At 39.4% G+C, this 24818-nt stretch overlaps 1 protein-coding gene across 4 annotated transcripts in view; it reads left to right on the forward strand.

Moving 5' to 3' along the window:
- The window catches only part of epha8 (eph receptor A8), a 134845-nt gene extending 111125 nt beyond the window's left edge, over nt 1-23720 (forward strand). Inside the window, exons 11-20 of one of the 4 annotated variants that reach the window (XM_026169027.1) lie at nt 3286-3418; nt 5682-5749; nt 6069-6194; nt 6802-6987; nt 10942-11003; nt 12763-12990; nt 20516-20665; nt 20775-20965; nt 21830-21988; nt 23353-23720. In XM_026169027.1, coding sequence (XP_026024812.1) covers nt 3286-3418; nt 5682-5749; nt 6069-6194; nt 6802-6987; nt 10942-11003; nt 12763-12990; nt 20516-20665; nt 20775-20965; nt 21830-21988; nt 23353-23467 — 1418 coding nt within the window. In that variant the 3' untranslated portion in view covers nt 23468-23720. The remainder of the gene's footprint in view (nt 1-3285; nt 3419-5681; nt 5750-6068; nt 6195-6801; nt 6988-10941; nt 11004-12762; nt 12991-20515; nt 20666-20774; nt 20966-21829; nt 21989-23352) is intronic. The other 3 variants (XM_026169028.1, XM_026169029.1, XM_026169030.1) reach the window with 3 other exon arrangements.
- Nucleotides 23721-24818: the final 1098 nt, after the last annotated feature.

Here is a 24818-nt window from a genome sequence, read left to right on the forward strand (position 1 = left end):
TTTCATCTTCAAAGTTCTCACTGATGGAAGGAGGTTTTGGCTCAAAATCTCACGATACATGGCCCCATTCATTCTGTCCTTAACACGGATCAGTCGTCCTGTCCCCTTGGCAGAAAAACAGCCCCATAGCATGATGTTTCCACCCCCATGCTTCACAGTAGGTATGGTGTTCTTGGGATGCAACTCAGTATTCTTCTTCCTCCAAACACGACGAGTTGAGTTTATACCAAAAAGTTCTACTTTGGTTTCATCTGACCACATGACATTCTCCCAATCCTCTGCTGTATCATCCATGTGCTCTCTGGCAAACTTCAGACGGGCCTGGACATGCACTGGCTTCAGCAGCGGAACACGTCTGGTACTGCGGGATTTGATTCCCTGCCGTTGTAGTGTGTTACTGATGGTGACCTTTGTTATTGTGGTCCCAGCTCTCTGCAGGTCATTCACCAGGTCCCCCCGTGTGGTTCTGGGATCTTTGCTCACCGTTCTCATGATCATTTTGACCCCACGGGATGAGATCTTGCGTGGAGCCCCAGATCGAGGGAGATTATCAGTGGTCTTGTATGTCTTCCATTTTCTGATGATTGCTCCCACAGTTGATTTTTTCACACCAAGCTGCTTGCCTATTGTAGATTCACTCTTCCCAGTCTGGTGCAGGTCTACAATACTTTTCCTGGTGTCCTTCAAAAGCTCTTTGGTCTTGGCCATGGCGGAGTTTGGAGTCTGACTGTTTGAGGCTGTGGACAGGTGTCTTTTATACAGATGATGAGTTCAAACAGGTGCCATTCATACAGGTAACGAGTGGGGGACAGAAAAGCTTCTTACAGAAGACGTTACAGGTCTGTGAGAGCCAGAGATTTTCCTTGTTTGAGGTGACCAAATACTTATTTTCCACCCTGATTTACGAATAAATTCTTTACAAATCCTACCATGTGGATTCATGGATTTTTTTTTCACATTCTGTCTCTTACAGTTGAAGTGTACCTCTGGTGCAAATTACTGACCTCTGTCATCATTTTAAGTGGGGGAACTTGCACAATCGGTGGCTGACTAAATACTTTTTGCCCCACTGTACTTACTTAACTTTGAAGATATACAGAATGGACAGAGTGAGCATGTTTTGCTATTACTTTGTACACACTAAAAATTAATAATGTGAAAAAATGTACATGATGCAATAACGTCTTTCACGGTAAGTCATAGTAATGGTAAAAGAAAGTACACCATTTCTGCTTCCATAGGAAATCCAACTGAAAGTAGAATCCAAGTGCTGCTGATAAAATGCACTTGCTGAACTTGATTATCTGCAAGCGTGAGCACCTTTATAAAAGCCGAAATTTTAGCAGTTTATTGGTTTTGGAGCATTTGTTAGCTTAGTGTCAAGGAGAAAAGGCATCATCAGCAATTATTGCTGCTCAGTTGTCTTGGAAGGGTTATAAGACCAAACTAGCAAACAATACACACACACACGCACATACATAAAAAAAAATCCCCTCTCGCCCCTGCTGGTGGTCTATCCTTCGAGCTTGGATCCTCTACCAGAGGCCTGGGAGCTTGAGGGTCCTGTGCAGTACCTTAGCTGTTCCTAGGCCTGCTCTCTTCTGGACAGAGATCTCTGATGTTGTTCCCGGGATCTGCTGGAGCCACTCGCCTAGCTTGGGAGTCACCGCACCTAGTGCTCCGATTACCACGGGGACTACTGTTAACGTCACCCTCCACATCTTCTAGGGTTCTTCTCTAAGCCCTTGGTATTTCTCGAGATTCTCGTGTTCCTTTTCCTGATTTGCTATCACTCAGTATAGGTCAGCTGTCAGCCATCTTCCTCTGCTTGTCATTTTACCTCAGGGGCATTTTGAAACATCTGCACCTGAGATCTTCCTGGTGCGGTAAATCCCAGACTCTATCAATCTTGTGCTACCTGATATTCCTGCCAGTTCTTTTTGTACTGATGAACGGGTACATGGCTCAAAACATGAGTGTTTTGAGCATGGTATGAGCCCCATCAGATAGAGGAAATGATCAACATCCAGAAATCCTACCAGTGGCTGGACAAAGCTGGACTGAAAGACAGCACAGAGGCACTAATCATGGTAGCACAGGAACAAGCTCTGAGCACAAGATCCATAGAGGCTGGGGTCTATCACACCAGGCAAGACCCCAGGTGCAGGCTATGTAAAGATGCCCCTGAAACAATCCAGCACATAACAGTAGGGTGCAAGACGCTAGCAGGCAGGGCATACATGGAACGCCATCAGCACGTGGCCGGCATAGTGTACAGAAAAATCTGTGCTGAGTATGGCCTGGAAGGCTTGGAAGGTCAAAATGGGAGCCGCCCCCTAGGGTGGTTGAGAATGACTGTTCCTGTTTGATTTCCAGATATAGACTGACAAACTGGTGATGGTTAACCAACCAGATATAGTAGTGGTGGAGAAGCAGAGTGATAGACGTAGCGATACCAAACGACAGCAGCATCACGAAGAAGGAACATGGGAAGGTGGAGAAGTACCAAGGGCTCAGAGAAGAGCTCAAGAAGATGTGGAGGGTGAAGATAACATTGGTCCCAGTTGTGATTGGAGCACTTGGTGCAGTGACTCTGAAGCTAGGCGATGGGCTCCAGCAGATCCCAGGAAAAACATCCAAGATCTCTGTCCAGAGGAGATCAGTCCTAGGGACAGCGAAGATACTATGCAAGACCCACAAGCTCAATTGTTTATATTATGAGAGATCACAAAAACCACATTGTGTCACAGGGATCTTCACACCTCGGATATTTGCATTTGTTGGCTTGGAGAATATATTGTTCACTAGCCTCAAATTTTGATCAATATTTCTTTTCACTCTATAAAAACTCTGTCTTTCTTGTTCCCACATTCACTGCTACTAAGCTCATCTGATAGTTGGTGCACACTTCTAACACTTACTGTGTACTTCAGTGTTCACTGAACCAAAACGTTTAGTTTTATTATGCAGATCAACTCAGACATCGATGTATCTATGTATGACAGTGTACTTAAAGATATAGATGTAATCTTTTATGACAACATTCGGTCTTTCTGGGTATTTGACCACATTAGCTGGATATTTCCTACCTAATGTGATGGACAAACAGGAGGTGATTGTTAAATGGCGAGGCTATTTAACAAAGCTCCAAATTTCTGTTTATCTTGTTTAACCAATGACACTCTACCTGCCACCTGTGTTTACCAGTGTCTGTGTTTGTGTAAACTGTGAGCATTTGTGGCAGCGTTCCCTCAGCTAACACACTGTGTTTGTGTGTCTCTGCAGTTCCTTTGCGTTACAACACCATGACCATCATCTGGATCTGCATGGCCCTGGTGTCTGGTCTGGTCACCTTTCTGGCCATCATCATCTGCAGGAAACGGCAAGGCTACACTTTACCACACTACCCATCTCTGCTGTGTGTGGAACAATTTCTTACACTACTCTTACGACCATGCCTCTTTGTGTAGTTTCTTTTGATCAAATCTCTCGTGTGCGCTGTATTTCTCTCAGCTGTTGCCACCTAAAAATGTGGGAGAAGATATTGTTTAAGCCTGTGTTTGAGAAGTACCATTAGTACCTTTTAGTACCCCTTATGACGTTAAAATGTTTGTAATGCTGGATGCACAAGAAGTCTGCATGCTATATTTTCAAGCTTAAGTATAATGTATAAAGGAGCATTTTGAAGGCTAATATTCCTTAGCCCTTGCTGTCTTATTTAGCTAATTTCCTAACTTGTAATTTCCACCTCATAGTGGTTTTAATTATGTTGATTCATGTCCAGTAGCTTGCAAGCCAAATATTCATACTTATCCCACCCCCCTACCCCTCCCTTTTGATGTCTTTTAGTTACATCTCTGTAGAACTGTACCAAATAATTAATTTCATTGCCCTTAATTAATTTACACTTCAGTGCATATTAGGTTTTTCATTGCCAATAGAAAAAGTGGGAAAAAATATAATGAGTTAGAGAACTCCAGACAAGATCCTGCTGTCGTGACTGGAGAGTTTTTAGCATATGCCACTGAGGCAAAAGAAAAAGAAAAAAGAAGAGTTGGTATTTGAGTTTAGGGGGATGGCCACTTTACTCATGAAAATATTTAACTACAAGGCAATAATAAACCACAAGGGAAAGGTTTAGTTTTTACAAAGAAAGTAAACTGCATTAAACAGCGTTGCAAAATATTAATAGATATAATATATCTATTATACTGATTAAAATTTTAATGCAATATATATCTAAGAAAATAAAACAAAGTAGCCTAGCTAATGCTAGCAGTCATGCTAATGCTAGCATGCATCTCAATTGTTACTCATCTCACTTTTTTAGCTGATGGTCAGTATTTAGTGGACATACCAGGCTCTAGAGCTCTAGACCTACATATTTACCACCTGCTTTTTTTTTCTAATGACCTGCAGGGGGTGAGTCCTGCAGTTGCAAAAACACTTTTTAAGAGTAATTTGAGGTGAAATTCCTTCTTGTTCTGTGATACTTTCCTGATGACTTTATGGGTTCAGTCACTAGTTTGAGGGCATATTGAACACAACATCTTTTAAATTATGGTCCAAATTAGAGTCAGAAATGAGAATAAACCAAGATTTACTTATAACATGGGTGCAGTGCCCCTCAGTTTTACAGTGTGATCAATCACCCTGTTTTAAAACACCAAGGTGATGACAGGGAAACCTCTCAGCTCAAGGCTCTAAAACAGAACTTTACTAACATTAGGTACATGGTATACATATACCAAAGTATACATGTAGGTTGGTAAATGGGTACCAATGGTAAAATCCATCTTATATATACAGTCTATGCTAATAAGCACCATAATCACTTTGTTGCACTCTGGGTAGGTTGTCAGTCACTGATTTATTATACATCTTTATCAAAATAGTAAACTAGGATATTTTTACATGTAAGCAGGAAATGAAATACCCTGCAGTGCATCAGTGTAGACCTAACATCAAAAAACACATGCCCTAAAGCTACAGTGGCAACATTTGAACGTGTATGAGTGAAGAAGTCATTTTCCTTTTCGCTCTTAAATGTACTCCTGGGATGTCTTTGCTTTGCCTTGTCAATGTGAATATTGATTCTAATAATGTTGAGTTTTAATTATGTGGACATGCCCATAGAAAAAGGTTTTCTATTATAAAAATGATACCTCACCTCGCCAAACTAACAGAAAGGAATTTTACTCTTTAACCTTTTATCATCCTCCAATTCACCAACAACCAGTCTAGAGTTAGGGGTAGGGTAATTGGAACCCCTGTGTGGAGAAGCTTTTAACAGAAAACATGCCAAAATGATGTATATATAATGTATGAAACTATAAGAAAAGTCCCCTTTTTTCTACATTACATTTTATTCTGCAGCTATAACAAAAAACACCTAGACCACCTCAACCAGTCTACCCCTTGACTGGTTGCCAGTAACACCGTAAAGTCTCACTGCTTGTTGTTAATAGATGACTAAGTGTCAGTAAGTGATGAATAGCTTTGTTAAACTTAGTAATTAATTATGAGCAAATATTGATTTAGTAATTTTCAACTATACTTAGAGTTTGAAAGTGTTTTCCACTATTGTCCTGTATTCATCCCTCTGTATATGTATGGGCATGTGTGTGTGTGTGTGTTTTTGTGGCCGTGCGTGTGTGTGTGTATGTGTGTGCTTTGTATAGACACTGTGGCTATAGCAAAGCCTTCCAGGACTCCGACGAGGAGAAGATGCATTACCAGAATGGTCACGGTATGTTTGGCCCATTTCTCAATTATTACTAATAATAGATTAGATGGCATTCTTTGACAAAGTCGCATTTTCATCCCTGTTTAATAAAGTTCATCCTCAGAGCAAACAATTTTCATCAGGCTCTGAGTGATTACAGGAGAATACACTCCTTGGCCCCTGCATGCTGTGTATTCTTCCACTCCCTCTGTCTGCTCTTTTTTCCGTGTCATTTCTCTCCTCTTTCATCAGGTTTTCCCTGCACACACCGGTGACGGGGCTCAGATGCGATGTTGCTCTCATTCTCCAATATGTGACCAAATGCTAATGTTGTTTATCTTAGTGTCATTCCCCGATGCGAGGTTCTATATCGACCCACACACGTACGAGGACCCCTGCCAGGCGGTCCACGAGTTTGCCAGAGAAATTGAAGCTTCCAGGATCAAAATAGAGAAAATCATTGGTTCAGGTAAAACCATGAACTTGTGTGTGCTCACACACACACACACACACACACACACACACACACACACACACACACACACACACACACATACATAGTGAGAATCATTGGCTATGCTAACTTAAAATCATTGGCCGGTGTAAAGGCTGTGGTGTGCAGCAGAGAGGAGGATAGCAAAGTGGAATCAGAGCGTTGCGTGGGGCTGTCAATCAAAGCTCCTCAGACAGGAAGAGAATACTAACACTGTGTCAGCCTCACAATTCACTGTGCTACATATGACTGCTGCAGCCAGAGACAAATAGAAATGTATGACACAGGCGCATTCAAACAGTGCAACCACCAGTTTAAAGTTCTGTTGAGCTAAAGATAAGAATGGATTGCTAATTAGCTCTTGGCAGCTTTTGCACATATATGTGAACAGATAGTTTGTAAGTGGGTTGTTTTCTCTTATCTACCCTGGCAAATTAAATGACATGTTCTCATTCACACAAATGGCTTAGGCGTGGGTGGAGGGTGCAGGGAAGCACGACGAATATTTACCATTGTGGAACAGATTTAAAGGCTGAATATGTTTGATGTGCTGCATTACTGTGTTCCTCTGCCATGTTTTCAGGGGAGTTTGGGGAGGTTTGCTACGGACGTATGAGGCTCCCGGGAAAACGAGACATCCCAGTGGCTCTAAAGACCCTGAAGGCAGGATACACAGAAAAGCAGAAGAGAGACTTCCTGGCCGAGGCTTCAATAATGGCCCAGTTCGACCACCCCAATGTCATCCGTTTAGAGGGGGTAGTAACTCACAGTACGCTCCATCAACTACAATATATCATTGTGAAAAATATAGATCATTTTCAAAACTATTTGCTTTCAGACACAGGTGTGGCAAGACCTGTATTAATTCTGAACTGCTTATTCCACTATACTTGCAATTGTGGCACAGAAACTCTAGAGAGGGAGGCCTGCCTGAAATGCTTTGGCAGCACACGTGTCGTCAACATTATCAACTATAGCATGCTAGCTGGGCTGGGGTACCCTTCCAGATGGGCAAACACTATTACAAAGGATGTGTTTATTCACTCTAATGCTTGATTTACAGTACTTCATTAAATCCCGATGCCCTATGCAGTTTCCTAGCTTGATGTACTCTTTAAACTCCTCATTGTAGCTATGCAGACCACAACATGCATATTACTACTAAATGATGATAGTGTATAGTTAAACAAAGTTCAGTATTTTTGTTTTTCCCATTTTCATAGCTCACATTCCAAGTCCAACATTAACAGCTCTGTTTAAATCTTAATAGCGGAGCAGTCCTGGCACATCAGCAGACAAGTGTAAAAGCAAACAACACAAGTCTCTGGGGATTCAATGATTTTATTTATTTTTTTGCTTTTTTGGCTAATTGGAAACAGAGGCAGAGCCAGACTTTTATCTGCTGAGGCTCTGGCCACGCATCGGACCAATCCAAATAACCAACGAAGAAAGCCTGGGAGCTACACATACTCACAGAACCAGGCTTGCAGCTAGCAACTAATATTTTGTCTAGCAAAAATCTTTAATGCAGAATTACTTCACAGTTGTAGTTTTGTCAGGAACATTCAAACAGTGCAAGCACCAGTTTGAATTCTAATTGTCCCGTTAGATTTATCAAAAAATGAGAACGTGACTTTTTGTGGTCTTCCAAATTAAGTATTAATATCAGCCTTACCACACCTCTAAAAACGGTTTGACGAGGCACTGCAGCTTCTCTGATCACACATGTACATAAAGTCAATTTTGTCTATTGATTAAATAAATAAAGTTTCCAGTGAAAAGCCAGTGCATCCAAATAGTATTCACTGTGCTATAATTATTCCACATTTTGTTAAGTTACATCTCCACGATCTCCTCCATGATGTGGAGAACCACACACCTGCTTATTTATAATGTCCCGTAGTTTACATTGTATGTCATAAACCAAGCCATGAAGTCCAAGGAATTGTCTGTAGACCTCCAAGACAGGATTGTATTGAGGTACGGATCTGGGGAAGGTACAGAAATAATTCTGCAGCATTGAAGTACTCAGTGAGCACACTGGCCTCCATCATTCATAAATGGAAGAACCCTTTATGAATGATGACTCTTCCTAGGCTGGTTGCTTGGCCAATCTGAGCTTTCAGAGTAGAAGGGCCTTAGTCAGGGAGGTTACCAAGAACCCGGTGGTCAATCTGACAACCATTTCTGCAATCAGGTCTGTATGGTTGAGTGGCTGAACAGAAGCTACTCCTCAGTTAAAAGCACATGACACTCCTCCTGGAGTTTACCAAAAAACACCAGAAGGACACTCAGACCATGAGAAACAAAATTCTCTGGTCTGATGAAACAAAGATTGAACTCTTTGGCCTGAATGCCAAGCATCATGTCTGGAGGAAACCAGACATTCACCACTCGGCCAATACCATCCCTACAGTGAAGCATGGTGGTGGCAGTATCATGATGTGAGGATGTTTTTGGGCAGCCAGAACTGTGGGACTACTAGGTTGAAGGAAAGATGAATGGAGCAATGTACAGAGACATCCTTAAAGATAACTTATTCCAGAGTGCTCTGGACCTCTGACTGGGGAGAAGGTTCATCTCCAACAGGACAATGACCCTGACCACATAGCCAACATAACAAAGGAGTGGCTTTGAAACCACTCTAAGTATGCTGTTACAAGCTTGGCACACTTATTTTTGCCAGTTTCTCCCATTATTCTTTACAGAATTTCTTAAGCTCCATCAGGTTTTTCAGATCCCTCCAGAGATGTTCAATTGGGTCCAAGTCTGGACTCTGCGTGGGACACTCAAGAATATTCACAAAAAGTTGTGGCTGTAATTGATGCTTCAACAAGGTTTTGGCCAAAAGCTGTGAATACACTGTAGGTATACTTTAAAGGCTAAAATTGTACTTCTAGTTTCTATTTCATTGTATATCCTTAAATCTCATACTACCATCATATTTAAATATTTTAATCAATTCAAACACCAAAATAAACAGATGAACACACTGTGAAGCTGTTTGGAAAGCCTGGAGAACTATTGATCAAGACTACTAAGAAAGTCTAACTCCCTAAAGAAAATAAAGCAATGCGGGCATTTAAAGACTTTTGCACACAATTTATGATGTAGGCATCCCTTTTGTAACAGCATATACACTGCCAGGCCAAATGAAAAGTCTGTTTCATTGGATCACCTTTACTTTTAATGACAGGACACATTAATTGTAGCATAAGTTTATGCAGTTATTTCCATCCAGAGTTGCATTAACTGTGTGTCAAGATTTTCTATTGATGATGGGAAAATTGGAATACTGTATAAATTCTTCTCCGGCAAATCTCAAGTTTTCTAAATGGGGCTAAGGTCTAGAGTCTGTGGTGGTCAATTCATGTGTGATCATGTTGTCTCAGTGGGCTCAGAGTCCACTGAACCTTGGCAGAAGAAAAAGATCAGTTATCTGGTAATACTGCCTGAAAGCGTAAAACTGGACTTATCAGACCACATGACCTTTTCTCAATCCAATCTTTTTGCTCCCGAGCAAAGTGAAGCCTTTTTTTTTAGTAACTTTACTTGTTAAGTGTTTTTGTTTAAGCTAAATAGTTACTTAGTCCCAGTTCCTGGAGTTCTCTTCATAATGTGCAGGTGGACATGCTCTTACTGAAACATAGCTTAGGTTTATCTTTTTACAATTTGATTTCATCAAATGTTTCACTGATTTCCAATCAGGAACATGTGATATTTTTCTTGATTTCTTACTCATACATGATGTTTCACCACTACCCTTCCATCCCCTTAGTTGTTTTCCTTGCTTGGTGCAGGCCAGTAATCGTACCCTTCTGAAAAAGAGTAGTATCTGTTCCACAACCATGGGGCATGTTTTCTAGCATAAAACGATCATCACTGCATTAAAAAACAACCTGTTGCCATGTGAATCATACTAATCAAAGCAGTAATGATTCAATACAAGGCTTTTATCTATTTTGGTGACTTTTAGCGCCTCTTTAATGGAAATGGTATGAGTTGGAAATCTATGGATTAGAGAAATAAAAATCTAATTATATGGTTTTATGGTTTATATGGTTTTGTTGAGATTTAGATGTATAATTTAGCTGTCTCATTTTGGTTGAAGAAGATTCACATTGTGCTGGAATTCCATACAGCATGTAATTTAATAAATGATACTGTAGATAATAATGTAGAGGAGACAGCCAGTTTGGGGGTGGGTGGGTTGTACAATGTGCAGCTTTGAAATACTAGAAGAACATTCCTAGATGATCACAGATTCAACATCTCTCTCTTGCGTATTTTCCAAGTTGTATATATAACTGTCAGCAACTTTTCACAATTTATTTGAACAAATTGCTACAGTAAGCAGCTACCAGCGAAGTGTCGCATTCAGACCTTCCTTGAGTCTAATTAAATTGTTGTCTATTTGTGTGGAAGCACTACAGACTCACAACTTAATTAGAATTAGTATGCAGTGTCGCTAAAGACAAGAAACTCTTCCAAGAAACCACCTGTATAGTTAGACACTGACAAGTAAGAGAGAAGGACAGAATATTACAGGTTTTTGAGTGATCGAATCCCTTTAAGAAAATAGAGGTAAACACATTAAATAATAGAATTAAGACATTGCATCTGTTTTTATTCAGCACCTGCATCACTTACTGTACAGTGTGTACAAACAAATAAATAGCTGATATCCAAATAAGCTCATAAGGTTTTTGGTTGGTGTTTCCAGGCAAACCAGTGATGATCATCACAGAGTACATGGAGAATGGTTCTCTGGACTCCTTCCTCCGGGTTGGTATTTAAACTCTCAGTTAAAGAGCTCTATACTCCTTTTTCCTTTAATGCCATCTCATTTCAACTGTTTTAGTGCACTTCTGACTGTTGATGAGTTGTTCAGCTAACAGTTTGTGTAATGTCTTCCTTCCTTTGATTTTCTCCTAATGCGTTAGTGGAGGGGTTTGTGCTACTCACTTTCAAATGCTAGCTGCATGTCCAAGAACTCAACCCACTGTAGCATCAGAAATAATATGGTAATAGACCAAACACAAAACAGCAATCATGTTCAGCAACTATTGAAATGTTCATGAAACTTTAAAGAAAAGTGTTGCCTTTTGGCAACCATCTTGGTAATGCCTGGGACAGTTATTGTGAAGCTCCTATCTTGGATGGGGAAAGACCCATAGCTGTCCTTTCAGTGATCACTGGCACATAAAAAATGAGATCTGTCTTTTAAAATGCTGTTCATTCTAAGATAAATGTGTCTGGCTCAGTCTACATGAAACAAATTCCATCTTCAGTTTTTCTATGCAGTAAACCAAGAAAATAAATCTTTATCATGAACCGTAACTACGTGCATATATCAATGCAGCATTATAATTGTCTCATATTTTACCCAGTTTCTGTTACTGACTTGGTCTTTTTTGGGCAAAAACTGGACAACCACCATCTGCTCTGCTGTGAAATTTCACTATATATTTATGTTCAGGACTCACCGAGTGCCAAAACTCTGTTTTAAAATCTCTCCAATAACACATAACGTGGTTGTGCAAATGAGTTTGTGCCTGGCTGTAAACTGCCCCTGGCACACACACACACACAGAAATGGAAAATTAAAATAAGGCTTTGTTTTTCATTTATACTCAAATCTAATTTTGAAGCAACCTATTCATGAAGCTTTGATTCACAACTTTCATTAGTTTTCTGGTGTTTTGTCAATTTTACTATGTTTCCCCTATTAACATTCGTCAGATGGCTAGTGAACCACCACAGGTAGGTTAGGAATAGATTTGTGTTTAGACACGTTGGATAAGCAGTTTCAAAAACTGCTCGTGTGGCCTTTCAGATCATCTCCCTCACGCATTTTGGCCTTTCACCTCTGTGATAAGATTTCCATTTGAGTATGCCATATAGGGAAACACTACATACAGTGCGTTGGTATGAACCTAGCACTAACTTTACCAGTCATAACCAGTAACTGGTGAACTTTTAGCACTTTAAACTCACCTTAATTCTCATTAAAAACACTGAATCTTGTGCCCTCATTAACATCTTTGAAAAATAGCACTGACACCACAGCAGAGATCAAGTCAGTTGTTAAAATGGAAAAAAAAAATCCTATCTTGTGATGTTGGGCATTTTTTCTGTTGATGTTTGGTGTTTGCATGTTTCAGAGTACAGTGACATTACTGACAGTGTGATGCAGAGCTGTTGCAAGGAGTTGAGAATAGTGTAGAGGAGCAAATATGAAAGTTTTCTTTAACATCATGTATAGGTTGGTTTAACATTGTATTACATTGACAATGTCAAACAGCTCCTGTATTTGCTCATATGATAATACAGCAGATTATTACTTAAAGCAAATCCCTGTCATGTTTTATTCTCTTATCTTTACTCTTTGCTCTATCTTGATTAAAATCTCTTCTATTATCACTGCTTATCTTCTCAGCTGCTATGCCATCGCATTATTTTATTTTTTTTGATCTAGCCTTAATACTCTACCTCCCTGCCACTCCCTTCCTGATCTTTAAATTTTTTTTGTTCCTTCTTGCAGAGACACGATGGCCAGTTTACCATTATCCAGCTGGTTGGCTTGCTGCGTGGCATCGCAGCCGGCATGACCTACCTGTCTGACCTGGGCTACATCCACCGCGACCTGGCCGCGCGCAACGTCCTGGTCAACAGCAACCTGGTGTGTAAGGTGTCTGACTTTGGGCTATCCAGAGTACTCGAGGATGACCCAGACGCTGCATACACCACCAGTGTGAGTTTTCACATTGAGGCAAGCATTAATGCAGCGACACACTCACACACACACACACACACACACACACACACACACACATGCATGCAGGTGTGATATTGTCTCCTATTAACTTTGCTATAACACACAAAATGACATATGATTTAAGATGAATGAATGACATAATAATTAAAATATTTGTATAATAACACACTTAATGTAACATAATATTACTAATCACTAGGAATGATCTTTTTTTAACAATAGAATATGCATTTAACTTAATAATGTTTATTTTGCTTATAAGTGACAGTGAAAACTGGAGCAGTGGAGTATAGGCTAATGGAGATCATAGATCACGGTTCACTTTTCCTTCTTTTTAACTCAGTTGTAGTTGTCTCATTCTAAATGTAAAGGTTTAACAACATAAAGCTGTTTATATCTGCAGCTTATTAATACAATTTGTCCTGCCGTTATTTAAAAATGCTTCTGTTGTGCCTTATCTCCCATAAGATCTTGCAGCTTTTAAAGAATAGCCACACTAGCACCACACCAGAAGCTGGTATATCTTGATTCCCGCTGATTCCTTTGAGGCCCCAGTTTTGTGTAAATGCCCAAATAAATTGATGGAGCGCCTTTAATTGTGTTGCTCAAGGCATCAACTTCAGTAAAATATAATCACATTCTGACCTTTAACTATCTAATGATAAATATCTATGCTACACTTTTATGAACACATCGAGCTTCTGAGATTATTATCACAGCATGTCTGTTCTGTCTCCACAACTGTAGAAAATACATTATCCAACACATCTTAAACTATAATTGGTGTTTAAAACCAACACACACACACACACACACACATACATATATATATATATATATATATATATATATATATATATATATATATATATATACATATATATATATTGCACACATATATATATATATATTGCACATATTAGGGGTGCAACGATATTCGTATCGATATTGAACCGTTCGATACAGTGCTTTCGGTTCGGTACGCATATGTATCGAACAATACAACATTTGTAATTTATTTTATCAACTTTCCTTCTGACGATGCTGTCTGTGTTGAGCGCTCAGTGGATCTGTGCTCGACAGTGCAGCCTAGGCGGAGTAGTTGACCGCAGATTCACTGAGCGCAGGGCAAGCTAGCGAGACAGAAGCTAAGCTCTCCTTGCAACAAGGCAAATTGAACCTCCCCCACCCTCATTCAGATCTGGCGTTTGGAACTATTTTGGTCTTCATGTGACGTATGACCCTGAAGGTAAGCGCGTCATGGACTAAAGTAAAACAGTATGTTGGATGTGCCACGCAATGCTCAATTACATGGGTGGGAACTAGTGTGTTAGCGCAGTTAGCTCGTTAACGTGTTGGCCGTCCAGCACCACGCACGGGACGATCAGGGGTAGCTCGTTAACTGAGATTTGCCCTGTTGTGGCGTTAACGTCATTTCAACGAGATTAACCTGAAAGCACTAGTGGGAACACAACGAATATGACTGCACATTTACGCCGACATCATCCTAGTGCAAAGACAAGTGGAAGCAGACAAAAACAACAAGCATGCATGCTACAAACTTTACTCGAGTCACTTAGACAGCCGTTAGCACATGATTCTCCTTATGGGGACCTGATATGTTTAATATGCTGCTGAGAATATAACCCAGAAGAAGCGGATAGTATAGCTTTTATTTTGGAAAGAGCCATTTCTCTGTAATAAACTCTCTTTTCCAAAGATGAGTGATTCCTCAATCAGATACAGGGCTGGCAAAATCGGTAGCCCGACGTCCCGGGGCTAGCGATTTTTCCAGTTGGGCTACCAAAATCTATCTCTTCCCTGCCCGTTGGGCTATTGTAGGAAGGAAAAATATAAGTCAATGCTTTTGCATTCTTTCGGAAATGTAGCTGGGTAATTATGTCATTGGCATCGATGAGCCACTGTCAATATGTGACATATTGAAATGGCGTTTGAATTTGCGCTTGTTTTTTGCTTTCACTTTGCAATCGTGCGAACTGTTTTATAGAGAGCGACAGCACTGATCTGTGAGTGATGATAATTTGCGCACCAATTCCTCTGACATCGTCTTATTAATCGTTAGCTTACTACGCAAACATGACAAGTGAAACCTCCCGCAGCAAGCTTAAACATGTGAGAGGTTGATCGCGCAGAGAATCGCTGACCGTTATGTGAGTCCGTGTGTAAAAGCAGCAGGATATATATTTTAGTTCTGCTGAGCCAAATAAGACAGGTCAGGGTGAAGAAGTGACAGCCAAAGAAAAGCTTACCACAAAACGGAGAAGTTATGACAAATCAGACTATAGGGCAAAAAGAAAGTGCAGCTTTATGGTTTCATGGACAAAATAATTTCTGTGGCTGCAATATGACGAGCTAAATAACCAGGGCTGCACATAAGTGGTCCGCAGGTGCGCATTCGCTGTCAAAATAAAAAACGCGCACAAGATATGAAGTTGCAACGCGTGTTTGCGTACATAAGATTTTCTGGAGGAGGACAGACATTTGTTTAGAACTCTTAAAGATGTCGAAGAAGCTCCTTTAAGCAATTACTTTGGTGTTCCTCCACCTCCAAAGAAATGTCAGTAGGAGTCCGAACCACAAAAGAAGCGCGTATTCTCGGAAAAGTGGTTGCAGGAGGTGAGCTGGCTTCAAACAAATGATGAACGCACAGAGATGTGGTGCAGAATGTGCTGTGAAAATCCCACTCTAGCGGACAAAAACAGTTCTTTTTATATGGACGCAAACGCGCGTTGCAACTTCTTATCTGGTGCGCGTCTTTTATTTTGACAGCGAATGCGCACACGCGGACCACTTATGTGCGCCCGTGTAAATAACATAATGTTCTGCCGGGTGTGTTGTTGGTTTTCTCTCGATTTCTGAGTCGACAAGCGCCTTTGTTACTGGGACCAGTCATTTTAAGAAAGCCCCCATTAGAACCCATGAGAAATGCAAGAAATGCATTTTTGCTCAGTCTGCAATATCTTTCCCAGAACAAACACCAATTGCAAATAACATACAAAAAGTAAACCTGAAAAATCTGTTTAGAACAGCGTGCTATGTTGCAAAGAGTGAACTACCACAGGCACAATTTAGCAGTCTTTGCAAACTTCAAAAAGCAAATGGCCTCGATCTTGGTTCCACTTGCCTCTTACCGTGACTTCAGTGGAAATGTCAGATTCAGGATCTGACACAGACTGATTCATGTCCTACACAGTTCTTACAAGTTCATAGAAATTTCTGTTCAATTAGAACCAAGTATTTGAGTTGATGATTGTAATTTTTATACAATGTTGTAATTTGTTTTTCAACAATTTTTTGATTAATGTTTTGTTTCCTTTACAATATTATACTTTAATGTATAATATTATAAAGGAAACAAAACATCAATCAAAAAAATGCTCTCTTTTTTATTCGGGCTACTTAAATTTATTTTGGGCTACCAGAGATTTTGAAATTTTGCGAGCCCTGAGATATATATTTTTTTTATTACTTTTTTGTTTCAGCAACATTAAATTTAAAAACTGTACTTTTGAGTTAAAATATATATTTATAATTTTAATAAATGACAAATTAAAAAGGCATGAACATTTTTTTTGTATCGAAAAAATATCGAACCGTGACACCAAAGTATCGACTCGAACCGTGAATTTTGTGTATCGTTGCACCCCTAAAAAAAAAATATATATATATATATATATATATATATATATATATATATATATATATATACTGGTTTTCTCATCACTCTTGTAAATCAACCATTGCTAAAAATATTGTATAAATATATATATATATATATATATATATATATATATATATATCATGTTAATATTGCTTTGTTCTGAGCAATAAAGTATTTCATTTATGTATGGATCCTCTGATTGCTGTGTGCTTGACAAAGTGCTCTTCAATTTGAACTTTATTGTTTAAAATGATGCTTTAAATTTGTACTCAGTCAGCACAAGCCACTGAATTTTGTTCTTTAAAAACATATCTTGATTATATTCACATATCAGATAATTACCAGAATGAAAGTAGAAGCACGACAAACAAAGGCTGGAAATTAAAACACTTTTTATTAGGCGGTACAAATGGATTTTGAGTCAACTGAAAGAGCTACTTTAAAGAATACTCTCATTTTAAACCAGTTTGAAAGAAATATATTGAGTGTTAACTAAAAAAAAAAAGTAAAAGATTCCAGTGCTTTCAGATCCAAATCGGCTTCAACCCATGTGTCTATTAGTCTGTAAAAGCACAGCAATCAGATTATAGACACCAAGGTGATTATGTACAGCATCACCCAGTGTGAAGGAGAAACTGATTATGGATCGTGATATACAGACATTATGGCGTCACAATAACACTTGATTGTAGCTGAAGATTAAAACATTACTGCTTGGAAATTATGGAGGTATAAAGCTCTTCTATGGAGTCAAAGGTGGCAGCAAAGTAACTTTGAAGGAATTGAAAGTACGGAAACTTTGGCCTGTTTTAAATGTTTAGCAGAACACCGAGTGTCTGTAATTGGCTATATTTGGTGAGTAACCTTCAGAGGCTTAAAATTACCCACAGGGAGTGATTTGTTTGTTTAGGAAGTGATGTATCCATTTGTCAACTTAATTAAGTGCTAGTTTAATATCAAGTACAATGCAAGTAGTTCACTTGCTAACACTTGCAAGTCTATTCTTGTCCTGAGAACATACACATACACATCGTTGCCCTTTAGTGTGTGCTGTTATTTTCTGCTTTCATTAACATTTGCTGTTAAACAGTGAGCAGGCATGTAGCTCATTTATGAATCTGTTTTACTTTAGTAGTGATTTTATTTAACTAGAGGTTCCTTCCATGGTTAAAATGTTTTGCTCTTTTTATGTTGCTAAATCTCTTTTATTGATGTCATTACTTTTCACTTTTGATATCTGACTAACATCCTACAATACAGTTGAAGATTTTAAAATATCATTTCAGATCAGGCTTTAAGTAGCTTTAGTATTTAAATGCTGTCCTCCCATTGAAGTTTTAGCTACAGATAGACACTTTTACTTAAAGGAAGTGTGTGTGTGTGTGTGTGTGTGTGTGTGTGTGTGTGTGTGTGTGTGTGTGTGTGTGTGTGTGTGTGTGTGTGTGCCTCTGTGTTTTCTTCCTATATTATACTGAAACCCTTAGCAGAATCCCTAATCACATCATCACTACTTTTTCCTTCAAAATGGTCACAAAAGCTGTTACTCATGACATGACAGCTAAATTTCATGTGTGTTTTAATATACATTATTGGTGCTCTAGGGCAGCAGTTCTCAATCCTTTTCTCAGACAAAGCCCCCAAAGCCTTGTCGGATAAAAACCACCAGCTTATATAACCCTATAAGTCTAGTCTATTTTAACCACTTCCATTTGTTTCACTTTTTCCTGTAAAGTGTTTTCAAATGATCATTATGTAGGTCTGATAATACTTTACCACTCGTTATTTAAATAGATCTGCTAAATAACTATTTTCAAAAATATACAAATTACTACTGCAAGTGATTGAAACTATGCATCTATTGTTTTAGCTAACCATGATACTGATTTATCCTTTAATGACATGTTTACCTACTTATCTATTAAATTGACTATATTTAAACAATTTATTCATTGCTGAGAACTATCAAAAACATTCAGGCTAACTACTTCTTGCCACAACTACTGCAAGCTTTTCAAATTACTTTTAGCTTATCAATTTAACCCTTTATTGATTAGTAAACTATTTATCCATTTATCTAATAACTGAAACTAAATTCTGGTGCTTTTTATCCATTCATTTAAGCTATTTAGTCAATTTATTGTAGTTGAGTAAGAGTCTCTGACTCCTAAATCTAAATTGTAAGCAGGTTCCACAGCAGAGGAGCCGGACAGCTGAAGCTCTGCCTCTCATACTACTTCTGAATACTTTAAGACCACAAGTAGGCCAACAGTCTGAGACCGTGGAGCTCTTTTAGGATAATAAGGTGCTATAATGTTTTTGTCTAATAATTAAAGGTTTTGTATGCAAGGAGAAGGATTTTAAATTAAATTCTGAATTTAACAGTTACCCAAGGAAGAGAAGCTAATATGGGAGAAATTTGCCTGTTTTCTATCCCCAGATTATTTAGCAGATTTAGTACTCTCACTCTAGCATTCTGGATTAACTGAGGACTTTTCAGGGAGCTTTTAGAGTGAATGATAATAATGAATTACATAAGTCCAGCCTAGTTTTTCAGCATCACTCTGAGATAGGAATTTCTCATTTTAGCTATGCACATTTTTATTTAATGTGCATGCTGAAGGACATATCCTGATCAGAAATAACTCCAAGACTCCTGACAGAGTTACAGGAGCAATGTCATCTAAAATGATTAGACACCATCTTTCTAATAGTTTCAAGAGTACAATAAACTCAGTTTTGCCTGAATCTAGAAATAAGAACTTACAGGTAATCGAGCCCTTTATGTCATTAGGGACTGCCTGTCCTTAATGACATTAATTGATTTGTATATTCTGGCTTGATGAATGAATAAAGCTGTGTATCATCTGAATAGAACTGCTTTTCTGTTTCTATTTTTAGCATGACAACGATACAAAATGTACTGCCAATGCAGTAAAATTATACCTGAATAGAAAAATATACAGTGTAACACTATCAGTCGTGGATTGGCCTCCCCAGAGCCTCAACCTTAACATGACTGAAGCAGTAAGAGATCATCTTGACAGAGTTCAGATCTCAGGTCCAAAGAAGAGCTTTTGGAAGCACCTTCAAGAATCCCGGAAAACTATTCCTGAAGAGTATTTAAAGAAATTGCTTGAAAGGGTACCTAAACAAATTGAGGCTGTGAGGACGAGGAAAAGTGCATCATACCAAATATCGAATTTCAAGTTTGTTCGAAATGTAGAAACTCTGGCTGTGCTTTTATGTTTGCACATTTTTAAAATAGATTGCTGAAACTATTTTCCATTTTCCTAGCAAAATAAAAAGTGATGAAGGGTGGCACTACACTTTCGCCCACTACTTGATTTAGTATTTATGTTTATCCATTAATGCGACTCATTAAATACTTTAAGCGACTTTTTTACTGCCACTATAACAATTTAATATATAAACTTTTTATGCATTTTATTTTTTACTTTTAGGCAACCAATTAAAAATAGTATTTAGCAATTTAGTATTATTAGACCATTTTAACTATTTACCCAACACTTTAAGCTATTTCAGCATTTCATTTGTTAGTTTACTCTGATCTATTTAGCTCACTTAAAGATGCTTATTTAGGATATCCATCTCTGTGTGTGTGTGTGTGTGTGTGTGTGTGTGTGTGTGTGTGTGTGTGTGTGTGTGTGTGTGTGTGTGTGTGTGTGTACAATAGCAGGATGTGTTAGGGTTGGGACAGGACACAGGCTCTGCGGACACAATGGCAGTGAAACGTTTAGCTCTGGATGTGGTCTGTCTTACATTTTTTCTCCAAATCTCCTCTGTATCCTTGCTTGAACTTTTTTGTCTTCCTGGCAGGGTGGAAAAATCCCAATCCGGTGGACAGCTCCAGAGGCCATCGCATACAGGAAATTCTCCTCCTCCAGTGATGTGTGGAGTTATGGCGTGGTCATGTGGGAGGTGATGTCCTATGGAGAGCGACCATACTGGAATCTCACTAACAGAGATGTGAGTGGTGTTTGCTGATTTAAATACCATTTAGTGACCAGAGATAATGTGATGTTTATTTTTATGCTACACATTGTAGCCTTATGCATATTCTGCTGGACATGTACAGGTGATCAAATCTGTTGAGGAGGGCTACAGGCTGCCTGCTCCTATGGGCTGTCCTGCTGCTCTACACACACTCATGCTGGATTGCTGGCAGAAGGATCGCAACGAGAGGCCCCGTTTTTGCCAGATAGTCACCGTTCTTGACAAGCTAATCCGCAACCCAGAGAACCTGAAATCTATGGACACACTCTGCAGGTAGGTGGGCAACGGAATAAATCCATATTTACAGCGGCACAACATGAGTGCATTATGTCACATGCCGAGGAGTCTTTTTGATTTAATTTGGCAAGACAGCTCGCCAAAATGTAATCAAATATTGGTTCATGTGATTAGCGGATTAAACTGCAAATCAAAGCAAGACACCACCTGCGAGGGCCTGAGAAGATGATCTCCGGGACCATATATGGTGACTGACTGTTAAGCTACTAAGTAACCATCCTGGTGTGGGAAGCAGAGTAAATCCAATCTCATCCCGCTGCTATCAAGCATGGGCGCGGTGGGATAAAGTTGCAGCCTAAAGTTTCCCTCAAAGTTGTCTGGCAGATGAAGTGAGCGGTCATGTTCGTTTTCCAATAAGCTCATCTCTGATAGACGCGCTGTGCATTAAGTAAAAGCCTCGCTGTGATATTGACATTGATCCATAGTGAATCTGGGAGCAGGTTTGAAAGGACACCCAGGCTAAAGCTAGACCTGTGTAAATTGCTCAGTTCAGATCTCAGGTCCTATGGAGTCAATGGTGCATGACACTGTGAGGTGAGAGAAACAGTAGGAATATTAAGAGGCAGAGAAGCAGGAGGAGTGTTAAACATTTCTCCCTGTGTTAATCTACCCAAAGCAGCCATCCTGCAACCACGGTCACCACCTCTTCTCAATCATTTTAACTGCTATCGATTTCCTGTCTCACATACTCGTGCATTTCAAAAGCCCCTTTTCCCTCAGGATTCTCCCCCTTGCTCACTTTTTGACTCCTCTCCTTTTCAAGCTGCCTTTTTGTCTTCCGATACATCTTCCTGTCTCTTCCACTTCTGATCCACTGCCATCTGTCTTTATTCGCTGCAGTTTAAACAGTCCTACACTGATGGAGAGAGCTATCCCTGACTTCAGCAGCTGTAACTCAGTAGACGAGTGGCTGGACACCATAAAGATGAGCCGCTACAAGGAACACTTTGCAGCTGGGGGGTACCACACTCTGGGTCACGTCATAAGCATGAACCAAGGGTAAGCGCTTCCTGGGGAAGTCTCAGCAGCTCAGAGGCAGTAGTGAGCTGTTAGATGTAGTAAAATCAGCTTTAGTGCTGATTTTACCTGTTGTAGAGTTCTGCTTTGCAATTTTAATTTATTTTATGTATTTTATGACTATTGCTTCTTTTATTAATGTTGTTCTTTTGTAAGATGACCTTGTGTTTTTGAAAGGCGCCCTCAAATAAAATGTATTATTATTATTATTATTAGTAGTAGTAGTAGTAGTAGTAGTAGTAGTAGTAGTAGTAGTAGTGTAGGTGCTCTACAATCTCTACCAGCTAATGTGAGAGAAAATCACCTCACACAGACCTTAAACTGCTAGACAGGACATAGAATGGCATAGCTTGTGCACAGAAAAGAGGTAATATGTTATATTATAACACTTATTGATTATCATCTCCATTCTTCTGTCCCATGAGCCTCTGAGCTCAGTCGAACACATATTAAAACCTCCCACAAATCTGACCCAGGGGTCAGGAACTTATGCCACCCAGCCTTCAAGCCTGTCCTTCAGCTAGCATCAAACTACATTAGCACAGCTTTCCTATAATATGAAACTAAATCGCTCAGACTCTCTCACACCAATTTCTTGAGTGTCCATTAGTGTATATCCAAAAAAAGGCCATCTCAAGTATGAGGCGTTATAATATTTGCAGCTGATGGAATTACCGTATTTTCCAGACTACAAAGCGCACCTGAGCGCATCCTGTTTTGTACATACATTAGCCACTACTTTGAAGTTTGTTTTTCGCGCTACTTCGTACGGCACTACGTTACTTGGCGGACGGACATGTGACCAACATACCACTCTTGAACCCCGATACTGTGTGTCTGATCACATGTCCTTCCGCCAGGCAACCTAGTGCTGTACAACAGCGGAACAAACAAAACAAATCCTCTTATGATATCACGAAAATCATGGACAATCCATAGAAAAGCCGCACCTGACTAAAAGCCGCAGGGTTCAAAGCTTGTGCAAAAAGTAGCGGCTTATAGCCCGACAATTACGATAGTCCCTTATATAGTAACACTAGGGTAATGTAAGGCTCACTGAGCTCTGCCATGTCATATCTTTTTTTATTTAATTTTAATATCCAAATTTTGTTGATTGGGATTCTGTTGAAAGTAAACTGCTGGTATGAATCCACAAACCAAGCTGTGCTGCCATGTTCATTTTAGAGAGAAGAGGCTTCGTCTTGGAAAACCTTCTAAACAAGCTGTAGTTGTTCAGTTGTTTTCCTGATCACATGTCATAAACTTTAACACACTAACTGGGGCCTGTAGAGTCCAACTTTCATAAATCTTCAAATCTGATTTGTTTTTGTGTGTGTGCCATATAGGGATATCCAGAGGCTCGGGGTGACATTAATGGGCCATCAGAAGAAGATCATGACCAGCGTCCAGCTGATGAGGGCGCAAGTCCTCAACAAGAGTGTGCCGTCGGTGCACGTATAATTCCAATGCCGTGGTTTCTCTGCTAAAATCTGGAAACCCAGGCTTCTAAAAGGTCACGAGGGACTCCACTGGAAATAAAAGGATCAGAAAACTGGGAGATGTTGGGAACTTTCCAAGACTTTTCTTCAAGAGATGAAAGAACAAAATGTGAAAAGTTTTACTGACAGAACAAGTAAATAATGACTTCTTTGGGAAAAGTCCAACCTTTTATTTTGTTTTTTTTCCCAACCCAATTAAATTTTCTGAGTTTAAATGTCTTGTTTGTAAATGAAAAGACTGCCTTAATTAGCACAAATGATTTTATTGTATTCTACAAAGAGAAAATAATTTATCAATCATGAATTTACCAGAGAAATATGATTTGCGGAACCAGGCAATAGCAAGAGTGGATGGAGTGATGTAGTAAGTGGGGGTGGGGGGTTTAAATGTTTCGATGGCGCTTGAGAAGCTTGAAAAGAATGAGGTCCACAATGAAGCTCGAGCCGGGACAAAAAAAAAGTTGAGCAAAGTGAAATAGGGCTCACCGGAGTTGCCAGATCGCCTCCGCAGTGTAGAGGACCTATTTTACCTCGGGCTATTAATACCAACAACAGGCACATTTCTCCACCGCCCAACCTTGATGAATGACCCCAGGAGAGCCCAAGAGCCCTCTGCCCAGTCTGAAGCTGCACGGCGCACAACTATTGTACTCGGAAGATGTGTGTGATTCAGTTACAGTGCACTTTATTCTACAATCTCTCTGTGTTGTAGAGGTCTTGCAGTTGTGTCACAGATCTCTTTGCAGCCACAACTGCAACTAGATCTTCCTCCAGTCCTTTCAAAAGTTAGCTGTTTTAAAGAATAATAAGGAAATAATGAAGTAAAACATTAATAAACCCAAGAAGTAGAAGAGAAATCTAACATTTATTGGGGTTATACAGTAAATACATTGCTTATGAGATTTATTTCAGTCTTTTCTTCACTGCGTCAGAAAGCAGAAAAGAAAATATGTTGAAATATTATGCACTGTTATTCCATGTGCATAATATTAAGCAATGCTGGCCATTTTTATGGTGTGGTAAATGCTATAAATCGGATGTATTTTAAGTATATTTGGGCATATTTATTCCAAGTGCACTGTCATCTGAAATTCATTTCAAATCAGGTGTAAATGTGACGCAAGATGAATCCGTTTAGTTTGTAATGACCTTGAGAACAGCAGGTTGATGAATTGACCTTACTTCTTAAGTTCACTTGGCAAGAATGTGAGATCAAGCTAGTAAGCGTCGAACTGTTTTCATGCCAATGGTTTTAAAGTCTGTTTTCATCTTATTGTACTTTTCCTACAACATATGTTGTAGGATATCAAAGC

The sequence above is a fragment of the Astatotilapia calliptera genome, chromosome 5 (genome assembly GCF_900246225.1).
Source record: "Astatotilapia calliptera chromosome 5, fAstCal1.2, whole genome shotgun sequence".
Taxonomy (NCBI): domain Eukaryota; kingdom Metazoa; phylum Chordata; class Actinopteri; order Cichliformes; family Cichlidae; genus Astatotilapia; species Astatotilapia calliptera.